Here is a 12041-nt window from a genome sequence, read left to right on the forward strand (position 1 = left end):
TCTGAGCAGATCCCAACACTAAACCCTAAACACACAAAGCACATAACCGTTATTACCAAACGGTTCAAATCCCTAATTTCATCCATCAAAATCAGTGCTCTCTCTGTCTCTCTCGTTGTGACTTCTCTTGTTGGCAACAAAAACCCTCGTTTTATAAGCGTCTTGAAGGCTAATGAGATAATGGCACCAAGATCTCAAATCTCTCTCACACAATGGATAGAGAACTTTCTGAGGCATGTATCACGTTCTGAGGTCCTAATTAAACGCTGTCCAAATTGAATGCATTTATGATTAAAATAATAATATTGCCACGTTCACTTTGTAGTCTTATCTTCTTCTTGTTTTTAAAAAGTCTTTTTTTTTTAAAGATGCACTTGATATTTTTTTTTTTTTTTGTCAACGCACTTGATATATATAGTTTGAGATATATTGTTTTGGTCAAAAATAAAATAAAAAAATGAAGTGATGACTGGTATGTAATTACATAAGCGAATCAAATTGATAAAAAATAAATCAATTACTTAAGAGTTTTAAATAATAACTCACAAGCAAAGATGTTTTTATTACAATAGCTTACAATATACTATTCAAATGAAATGACAACCATAATTTTAAGGGGTTTTTGCCAAAACTAACCCACAACTTGATTTTAACCCCAAACTTATACCCAAACTTGAATCAAATGCAAAACTAACCTAAAAGCCTAATGAAATTACAGCTCAGCCCTTTGTGACCAAACAAAAAAACAGAAGCCATTTTTACGAATATAGCCCTAGTAAATCGTCTGAGTCGTCTGAGATGTTGGAAGTCGTCTGGACGACTGAAGTGTAAGTTGTCTGGTACCGGTTTATTTTAAAAATAATTTATAAATCTTGTAAAAAAATATTTTGATGCGTGAAAAATAAAAATCAAGTAATTATAAACAGTTTTAAGTGATATAAATTAAGATATGATAAAATTGATTTGTTTTGAAGATAGATGAGTGGAAGTAGTGAATCATGAAATACTTTGGTTTAGGAGTTTGGCAAACATATGTTGTAGTATTGTATGTATTGTTAGGGTTAGATTTTGGAAAACTAAAATGTTTTTTTCAAAAATTAGTTTTCACCTATATGTGTTTATTTATGTGTATAGTAAACACTTTTCAAGTTTGATTTGATTTTATGAAATCTTTAATTAGATAATTAAGTTTAGGGGTTATGTTTAGGGTGTGGACGACTTATATTTCAGTCGTCTGTTGAATAATTTACTCGGACGACGTATATTTTAGTCGTCTGTTGAATAATTTACTCGGACGACTTACATTTCAGTCGTCTGGTGAAGAAATTAAAACAGATGACTTACATGTAAGTCGTCCAAATATTCCCGCCTAAAATTTTTTTAAAAAATTATTTTTCCGCTTAAATAATTTAAACCAGACGACTTACTTGTAAGTCGTCTGGAAAGTCTTCTATTTTAGTTTCCCGCTAAAAATATTTAATTTCCCGCTAAAAATATTAAACTCTTCTGGACGACTTACATGTTTTAATTTCTTCACCAGACGACTGAAATGTAAGTCGTCCAGGAAGTCGTCTGAGTAAAAAATATTTAATCTAATTGGATTTTTTGTCTCCCTATATAAAGAAAAATTTACACATTTTCTCTCCTCCTCTCAAATGGCTGCAACAAAAATGTAATGTTCATCATTCTAAAACTCTCCAACCTCTCTCTAATCTCTTTGACTTGAAAACACCAAACTTTATATGAATTTTTCAGTTTTGTCTCATGTATTTCTTACTAATCTATCTCTTTTACAGGTTTTTAATCAAATGGTACTCATCTTCCATTAATTTAAAGGTAAATCTATTAATTTTAGATATGTATTTTTGTGTGTTCTATAAATGTAGATTTATCTAATCTTCCACTCATTTTCTCTATTTTTAAGTCATTTGAACTTTTTTGGATATGCAGGTTTTTCAGATCTGGATTTGATATGCAGGTTTTTCAGATCTGGAAGACTTCTTGGACGACTTACCTGTTAGTCGTCTGGAAGTCGTCTGGAAGTCGTCTGGACTTCTTGGAAGTCTTCTGACAAAGTCGTCTGGACTTCCAGGAAGTCGCCTGGACTTCCAGGAAGTCATCTGGACTTCAGGGAAGTCGTCTGGACTTCAGGGAAGTCGTCTGAACTTCATGGAAGTCTTCTGATGAAGTCTCCCTTTCATAATAGATCTGAGCGTTTTGGTAAGTTCTTATGTCTGATTTTTCTTCATTTGGGAACTTCTTGTTGTATAAAGTTCTTACCTTTTTCCCAAACTAAAACTCTCCAAACCCACTCTAATCTCTTTGACTTGAAAACACCAAACTTTATATAAATTTTCCAGTTTTTTCTCATGTCTTTCTTACTAATCTATCTTTTTTGCAGGTTTTTAATTAGATGGTACTCATCTTCCACTAATTTAAAGGTAGATCTATTATTTTTAGATATGTATTTTTGTGTGTTCTGTAAATGTAGATTTATCTAATCTTTCACTCATTTTTTCTGTTTTTAAGCCATTTGAACGTTTTTGGATATGCAGGTTTTTCAGATCTGGATTTAATATGCAGGTTTTTCAGATCTGGAAGACTTCTGGGACGACTTACCTGTTAGTCGTCTGGAAGTCGTCTGGACTTCTTGGAAGTCTTCTGACAAAGTCGTCTGGACTTCCTGTAAAGTCGTCTGGACTTCCTGTAAAGTCGTCTGGAAGTCGTCTGAACTTCCTAAAAGTCTTCTGACAAAGTCGTCTGAACTTCTTGGAAGTCGTCTGGACTTCTTAAAAGTCGTGTGGTCTTGTCTACTCAAGTGGAATCCAAGCTTGTCTTTGTAGAGGAATGATCTATAATAGTTTTGTTTGTGGTCTGTTTTGTGAATTGCATGTCTACTCTTTTAGTTGTGAATTTTTTGTAAAATCAGTAATAATGTTTTCCAAGATGTATTAAATGTGCTAACAATGTGTTTACACATTTACAAATCAATGAAATAATAGACTTCAATAGCCTTTTTCTTATCTTTGGATCTCTCATATGCAATAATAAACTCCAATGGCCTTTTTCTCATCTTAATAAACAAGAATGTTGGTAGCTTTATACTGATACAACATTTTAAGAAATATTTTAACCCTTCTTCCAACTCATAACAATAGTCATCATTATTGTCTATAACAATAATACTTAAGAGATGGAAACAAACAATAGTAACTAGTCAAAGCATATCATATTTTATTATAAGTTTGCGTTGAAAAACTTAGTCAAATTTAGTAAAACTAAGGGAGAGAACATATTTTGTAAATATGAGTTTTACATATCTTGAAGTTACTTATCACTCTTAAAAATACAAGTTATTCAAAAACTAACGTAGAAGACTTAAAAACTAGCGGAGAAGACGCGGACGACTTCAATCTAAGTTGTCCAGACGACTAAACTATACGTCGTCTGGTCAACACAGAGGTTATTTTTGCAATTGACTTTGAAATCTGTTATTTCGGACGACTGAAAAATAAGTCGTCTACTATTGTTTGGCTAAAAAAAACTCCAAAAAAGCTAGACGACTTACATTTCAGTCGTCATAGGTTAGTTTTCATTTGACTGGATAATTTCAAAAGTTTGACTTTTCTGGACGACTTACATTTCAGTCGTCTAGTGAAAATTAAAATAATAATATTTTTTTAAAAGTAGACGACTTACAGTTAAGTCGTCATAGGTTAGTTTTGCAATTGAAAAAAAAACTTCAAAATTTAATTATACACAGACGACTTATACTTCAGTCGTCCACGAGATGACTTACTTGTAAGTCGTTCAGGATTTACGAGGTTTGACCAGAATCTCAGAAAAAAATCCTGGACGACTTACAAGTAAGTCATCTCGTGGACGACTGAAGTATAAGTCGTCTGTGTATAATTAAATTTTGAAGTTTTTTTTTCAATTGCAAAACTAACCTATGACGACTTAACTGTAAGTCGTCTACTTTTAAAAAAATATTATTATTTTAATTTTCACTAGACGACTGAAATGTAAGTCGTCCAAAAAAGTCAAACTTCTGAAATTATCCAGTCAAATGCAAAACAAACCTATGACGACTGAAATGTAAGTCGTCTAGGTTCTTTGGAGGTTAATCTCTAACAAATCATCACTCTGGGTCAGATGGATTCACTCCACACTCCTTAAGAATGAGTCTATTTGGTCTGTCAAAGATAATGATCAAAAAGGTTCATGGATGTGGCGAAAAATTTTGAAAGTTCGAGGGCTGGCTCGGGAGTTCTGTAAAGTTGAAGTTTATAATGGGAAAGGGACATCTTTCTGGTATGACCAGTGGTCTCCTTTAGGCTGCTTGATGGATATGTTGGGAGCAAGGGGTCAGATCGATACGGGAATACGGCAACATGACACGGTGCATACTGCGAGGACAAAACGTAGAAGAAGAGTCCACCGCTCAGCGGGTCTGATTCAAATTGAGAACCAGCTCCAGTGTTTATCTCATTCTGAAGAGGAGGATGTTGTCCTTTGGAAAGGGAAACAAGATATTTACAAAGATCAGTTTCTTACTTCAGAAACTTGGAATCACATCAGAACTAAAAAAGAAAAGGTCTCTTGGCACAGAGGAATCTGGTTCACTCATGCTACACCAAAGCACAGGTTTTGTACTTGGCTAGCTATTCGCAATCGGCTCACTACGGGAGATAGGATGGTCGCCTGGAACGCTGGGATTGATGGGACCTGTGTTCTATGTATGCAGCAGCTGGAAACGAGAAACCATCTATTTTTTGGCTGCGATTACTCCTCATCACTATGGTACAAGCTGATGAATGTTTTTATGGGAAATGGTTACTCAGAAGAGTGGATGGATGTCGTACGCTTCATACAGAAACCAAACCTGGATCGAACCAGAAGCTTCCTTGTTCGTTACGTTTTTCAAGCTACAATCTACATGATTTGGCGTGAAAGAAACTGCCGCAGGCATGGTGAGAGGCCGCGATCTCCTGCAGTTCTCTTTGCCATGATTGACAGACTGGTCAAGAACAGAATTATGTCCATTCGAGCACAAGACAGGAGACTTGATTGTGCTTTCCAACTTTGGATTGGAGCTATACAAGCTTGATTCTTTATTAGGTTTTTTGTTTGCAATTTTAATATGCTAAAGTGGCTCTTGCTGTAAAAAAGTACATTTTTTATTTGAATCAAATTTAACATTTTATTCAAAAAAAAAAAAAAAAACAACCACGAGGACGAAGAGAGGTCGAGAGAATGTGCCATTTGTCTCAGTGGTTATGTTGTGAATGAAGAATGCAGAGTGTTTCCGGTTTGCAGACATATGTATCATGCGGTTTGTATTGATGCCTGGCTCAATAATCATCTCACTTGTCCTACTTGCCGTAATGATTTGCCAGATTCATGACCATGGCAAGCCTGTTTTGGATTTGTCGAAAGCTGTACATATATATTTTACTCTTCTTCAAGATATCTTTAAATCCAAAAATCCACTTGCTAATTTTATTCTTCACCTTCATGTGCTTTGCAAATGGCGAGTTTAGTCAGAAACAGAGGACACGTCTCCTGCAAAAACAGAGGAATGGCTTGACCTTTTATTAGTTCTATAATCATTACTATATAGTCTGAGTCAAGATTACAATCTAAAATTAATCAACGAAAACATATACTAACAATACATAAGTCATAAAATTTCATCATCAATTAAAATGTACATATGAAAACTAACTCTTAAGTTTTTCAAAGAAAAAAAAAACTAATTCGAAGTTTCTCAATTAGGCATGGACGGATTCAATTCTTATTTAGTTTGGTTGGTTTGATTTTTCTTTTTAATAACGGTTCTGGTATTTTTAAAATTCATTTTAGGTTCAATTCAGTTTTTTCAGCGAACAAAAATTAGGAAACATGTTAATATTTGAAAATTCATGTTAATTTCGGTTTTTGCATAATTTTGGAGTTTCAGATAAAAATCCGCATTAAATATTGAATAATCTGGCTAATTTCAGATTTTTTAGATAAAAATACTCATAAAATTCAAATATTATATCATTTTAAGCATTGAAGGATTTAAATATTCAGTTTATAATACTTAAAACATTTGATGATTCCAAAACTAAATATAACTAATATTTTAAATAAATAAATTGTATTCAATTTTTGGATACCCATTCAGTTTTAATTTCGGTTAGAATTAGATAAATGCCAAGGGCCTATTCTCAATAATATTCATCATAACATAAATTATCACAAATTTGGGGAAAACAACAAAAATTACTTTTCCTATTTCCCTCTACTTCCAAATTATTATTTATTAGAAACACATGAGAAACAAAACGGTGGCTTTGGCTCACCTAACGGATCTGCTTCTCTTACGGTTTCCTTTGATACTCTCTGCGTTAGCATTGTTCTCAGGAAGTGGTTTGGGCTTTTCTTCAAGCTCCTTCACTCCCAACTTAACGAGTTCATCCACAACTGTCTTCATAAAGGCAGCCACATCGTTCCTAAACTTCTTGGAACCGCTCTCACTAGTCTCTTCAATGTCTTGGACGCCACCTTTCACTATAGAAGCAACGGGAGCTCCGTCTTTATAAGCATTGCACGCTTTCACTATGTCAAGTGCCCTCACAAAGTAATGGCTACGAACAAACTCTTCAAAGTGCTGCACATATGAAGACATGGCAGTGTTAAAAGTTTTTAAGTAATAAGTAATCAGGTTTAGACTAAGTTATGTACCTTGGGTGGGTTTCTCATGCTGTAAACCATGGTCCTCAACGACAATATGAACACGTTCTCACTGTAAACTTTGGAATGAGCCTCGCCTGATGGAGTCCCCATGGTCATCTCGTAGCCAGGTTCGTTGAAGTATGGTTTTTGATTCAAGATGAGAGCTTGGATTGAGACAAGAAGCTGTAACATTGTGGACTCCTTTGGGAGCCATTTCTCCCTTGAGTTACCAGTCCATGTACCGAGAAGACTCAAACATACTTTACCACAGTTGTATAGATTAGGGTTGATTCTAAGCCCACCAGAATGGTAATGAACTTTCTGTCAACAATAAATAGAAACCTCTCCACAGTCATCATTGATGATTCCAAAAAAACAACAAAAACAGTAATATATGTTGATAACATACTGGTGGTGCTGAAGGATAGCTATCAGGGAACTGAATATCGAAAAAGAAAAGACCGTCATGGTATGGAGTTCCCTCAGCTCCGATGATCACAGCCCTCAAAAGATCCATTCTTGATTCACAGGCTCTCACAAATATAGTCTCTGCTTGCACAAAAAAAAAAAGAGTGAGACTTAAGAACAAATGTAGCAAGCATTGATATGCATTAGTACAACACACCAACCTGGCAAATCATTCTCAAGAATCTGCCAATCTGCTTGAACCTTCTTCACCCAATTCTTTGAGTGCTGTTAAGATTAAAGAGAGGCATCATGAATATCAAAGAAACAACCCCTGAGATGATAAAGTTTCAACAGTGTTCTAAAAATCAGTCTAGGCGCCCGCCTAGTTGACAAATCGGGCCTGAACGAAACGATTTTTCCAAAAAAAATTTAAAATAATACGGCGCTTAATCATCACCTGCTTTGAAGCTTTCCCCTTAGAAGCATAGTGATGGTCTGAGAAGTCCTCAACAGTTTCAAACCTTTTAAAGCTCTTCAGAAAGTCAGCCTGAGCTGAAGGAACAACCTCAGCCGCTAGAGTCTTGGAAGAGCTACCAGAACCATCAAGTTTAAAAGATCTTGAAGGAGGAGGAGCTGGCACCATCACTATATCAGGAGCCTGAGGTAGAACCATAGTGGATGATGAAACCGAAGAGTAGCTGCTAGTTTGAGGGAAAGCCAAACCAGAGAAGAAATCCCATGACTGAGGAGTCTCCATAGATGTGTTCCAAACAGCTTCCGTGGAGCTGCTTCTACTCCCCTTCGAATCAGGAAACCCCCAAGGCTGAGTAGTGGACATGAACACTTCTACATCGGTTGGGAAGTCCTGAGAGTTTAGAACGGCTTGAAACATGGAGTAGTCGTCAATGTCCACATGCATCATTCCATTATCGACATGATTAAACAGGTTATAATCATAAAAGGACCCATCTTGTATAGCCTTCCCTTTGTTCTTCACATCAACAAGACTATTGTTGTTGTTGTTAACAACACCACCACTGCGGAACTCGTATTGCTCCACATCGATCACTTCAGGAATCACAGCCTACACCAAGATAAAAGGACCAAACTTTACTATCAACTAGGAGTTGATAAACAAACCAAAACAGAGAAACACTTGAAACTGTAAGAACACAATCAAAACCCACATAAGCCCTAAACCACTGAGATAACAGAGATGATCATCACGCAACAAGGAAGCCCTAAAAAGGACAAAAGTTCACTTTCTTTCCGAGGTAAAACCAGTAAAATTGAGCACAGTCGAAACAGATTGATCTCATAATTGTCGATGATTAAAGAAGATAAAGATCGAACCTTTCTGGGTTTACGAGTTCTTGAACCGGAAGGGAACAGAGGAGGAGCGATCTCCACCACGTCGGGCTCCATATTATATTTTTTTGAAGATTTTATCAAAATCCCTTTGAATGCTCTCTTTTTATAACAAAACGAGAGTCCAATTCCTTGTTAATGTCTTAATTACTTTCTTTAATTAGGATTCGTCCATTTTTGGGTTTAAATGTTTTTAAGACAATTAAAGACTTAGAACACAAGGTCTCTGCGTGTGGACCCCACTGAAACTGAACATTAATTTCCCATATTTTGCTGACGTGGCTGAATCGACGGTCGTGATGACGCCAAGAGGGCGAGGAGGTCAGGAATCTACACCGTTGGATATGAGAACTTACGGTTTTAATTTGTCTTTATTTAATCTCTGATACACAGAGCAATCCTTCCTAGTCCTACTCCTAGCTAATCAAAAAGAAGATAAGATAATCTTTAACAAGAATACATTAATAAAATAAATAAACAATTATTACTTTCTAAAGTAATAAATAAATAAACAAGTTGGACTTTGACCAAAAAAATTACAAGTTTTAAAAAGGAAGTTGGAGATATAAGAAATCACTGATAAATGTGAGTAATTGAGTACATATATAGTTTTGATTTGATCTTGACCAATGTAACCCTTTCTGTTTGCTCTGTTATTACATGACTTGTTGTGTAAGTTCAGAAAAACAAAATCAACAATCTATTGTCACTAATCATTTCCTCACTCCATGACATTTGTCTTTAAACAATTCTCAAACTTTGAAACCCTCTGACCGAAGACACATACGATGAGCTTCGATCCATTTCGTGCAGGCAGATTCACCGTTTTCTACAATGCACTCATCTCTTAGCTTCTTTGTATCCGGACAAGCACAACATATCCTCTTCTTTGGCTTTGTTTCGGCGGCAGCCACATCTTTGCTTGGCTGGCTCAGGGAACACGCCCTCTCTTGTGCTTGTAAACCACTCATCCTGCAATCACATTCTCACAATGTTACGCCATGAAAATTCCAAAAAGACACAGTCAACAATAACCAAAGAGTAAACGAAACATTTAAACAAGGTAACATAGGTTAAGCTTATCAGGGTAGATCAGTACACGTGAAACATTAAACATTTGAAAAATAAATCCAATATACAGTAAAACACTAATCAACTGAAAAGGTCTTCTAACATAGCTTATTTTTGTTACTGGTTACACCAAGTAGTTTTAAACCTCACAGAACCTTGATTAACAACTAAACCAATTGAAATGGTCTCCTAAGTTAAAATCAAGTTACTCTGAAAATTGTTAATATCAACAATGCAATATCATCAAAAGTTAACTAACTTGGTTCAAGCAAGTAACTAAGCCAGATAAGGGTCGACAGCAGATGGGGATAAAGCTTCACGACTGCCTAATAAAGAATCAATCTTTGTCGGTGATTGATAGATTCAGTAATCCGGAGCATCGATAAATCAAATCAGGCAAAACCCTTTAAAGACATTGGTCGGAACTTAAAACCCAGAGTCTCAAATTACGAAATCTCATTACTCATATGAATAAAAATTCAGAAACAAATTTAACTAAAACTCTAATTCTATTAAACGAACGAACGAGCAAGCAGGCGAACAAACAATCATCGGTAGAAAAATGGAAGCCTTTTTTCTAAAATTCAATCGCACCGTCTTTGAATATGATCTTAGAATTGGAGAAAAAAAACAGATCAAGACAAGAAGCTTCGGAGATTAATAAACAACTGACCTTTGATCGGCTTAAAGGAGGAGGAGTCGAGCAGCGGAGAACCAGAGAGAATCTTCGGGAGAAAAAGAAGAAATGAGAACTGTAATTAGAAGCTTTACCAGAAGTACAGTTAAAAATAATTTAATATATACCCAATAATTTAATAGTTAATGGGCCCTAAATGGGCTATTCAAGCCAGTATAGTTTTTTTTTCCACAAAAGACAACATGAGTCTACTAATTTTATTGACAATCAAAGAAAGAATCAACAAGGGATTGATTCGTGAGTATTTTACAAGTGGTGTAAAGTTTTCCACAGCCTAAATAATATAATATTTAAAGCACAATTTTTTTCCAATGATGATTTTTAATGATTTTTAAAGCTATAATTTTTTTTCTTTTCTATGGCTGTTCGAAATTAAAATTGCTGAAACACTTATATTTGGGTTTAGAAAATTTATATGTATATCACTAAAAAGTTTCAAATCTAAAACTGAAATCTTACTGCAAAAATATTTATAGTCACTTCAAAACATATATATATAATAGAAACTCTATAAATTAATACATAATGAATTAATAAAATAAATTTATTAATAACTTTTGTCGGTTCTAGGTTAAATAAATTTAACATATGACGCAAATTGATAAAATAATAAGATAATAATTTTAGAAGATTACATATGTATATAATCTCATTATAATCATAAATTAATTCATTATATATGTAGTTTATATAAAGATAATAATATATTGTATTGTTTGTTTTATATTTACAGTGAAATATATTTCTATTTTTCTTAAGATTTCATAATATATGGATGATAATTAATAAATACATATCAAACATTTTAATTATAGGTTACATATTTCATAAACTTTAAACAATAAAAATTATTAAAGTTAAATTCATAAAAAAATGAATATATAAACAGTGAAATCAAATATTTTTCTTGTTTCATAAAAACATATATTCTAAGATATATAAATCTAGAAAATGATTTTTATAAATTAATAAAATATTAAAAATTTGTTTGAAATACACTAACTTATTACTATTCTCAAAAATACACTTAATAAAAAATACTCTAATATTTGAGTTTACGGTTTAATGATTATTTTTAGTATTTATGGGGTAAGGTTAGATTTATAAAATTTTATAAATAATTTTAAACATCTATAAATGATTTAGGAGATTTAATTTTATCCTTTTCATAATAAATTTAAAGTATTTATGAAAATAATTAGAGAAATTGCCTAAGATATTATTTTTTAAGTTTTTGTCACAAAAATAGCTATCAATGAGAAAAATGACTAAAAGAAGTTTTACTAGAAGGTAAAAGTATATTTTTACCCTAGGGTTAACTAATCTAGATTTAATATTTAGAGTTAATCGGTGGAGTTTTTTTTTAGAAGGTTTGTTAAAAAAAAAAAGAGATGGGGTTTTAGGGATAAGATTTCAAATTTTAAAAAAAAAAAATAGTAAAAATTTCAAAATACAAAGGGATTATTTTTTTCATTTTCTTTTTTGATAACTATTTTTTGTGACAAAAACTTAAAATAGCTATTTGAGAGAATTGTCCAAATAATTATCATTTAAATATAAATTTGAAAAATGATATAAAATTTGAATTAAAATTAGAATTTTCTTAAAATATTACAGTTTCAATAATATTAATTTATAGAGATTTTACTGTGGTTTTAATTCTACGTCACTGAATATAAAGCGGTTCATTCAAATCAAATCAGACCCAAAATCATATGATCCTACTGAATTCAATTATTACATTATTAGTGGCTGAAAATGGGCTACACCGGAC

The 12041-nt window shown here is 33.3% G+C and overlaps 3 protein-coding genes across 3 annotated transcripts; 1 reads left to right on the top strand and 2 right to left on the bottom strand.

Moving 5' to 3' along the window:
* Positions 1-4228: 4228 nt before the first annotated feature.
* On the top strand, positions 4229-5110 carry LOC125588327. Its single transcript, XM_048759622.1, has one exon. It carries the CDS (start codon positions 4229-4231, stop codon positions 5108-5110), a length of 882 nt encoding a protein of 293 aa, XP_048615579.1.
* Positions 5111-6167: 1057 nt separating this feature from the next.
* LOC106402476 (putative ubiquitin-conjugating enzyme E2 38) lies at positions 6168-8651 on the bottom strand. The gene is made up of 6 exons (XM_013843225.3): positions 8485-8651; positions 7589-8215; positions 7353-7416; positions 7133-7272; positions 6733-7044; positions 6168-6658 (listed from the first exon to the last, which is right to left on the bottom strand). The coding sequence occupies exons 1-6, from the start codon at positions 8554-8556 to the stop codon at positions 6347-6349; spliced, it is 1527 nt and encodes a 508-aa protein (XP_013698679.1). The 5' UTR covers positions 8557-8651; the 3' UTR covers positions 6168-6346.
* Positions 8652-9056: 405 nt separating this feature from the next.
* Positions 9057-9470, bottom strand: LOC106406669 (cytochrome c oxidase copper chaperone 2). The gene has a single exon (XM_013847371.3). It carries the CDS (start codon positions 9468-9470, stop codon positions 9252-9254), a length of 219 nt encoding a protein of 72 aa, XP_013702825.1. The 3' UTR covers positions 9057-9251.
* Between the last annotated feature and the right edge of the window lie 2571 nt (positions 9471-12041).

The sequence above is a fragment of the Brassica napus genome, chromosome C6, assembly GCF_020379485.1.
Source record: "Brassica napus cultivar Da-Ae chromosome C6, Da-Ae, whole genome shotgun sequence".
Lineage (NCBI taxonomy): Eukaryota > Viridiplantae > Streptophyta > Magnoliopsida > Brassicales > Brassicaceae > Brassica > Brassica napus.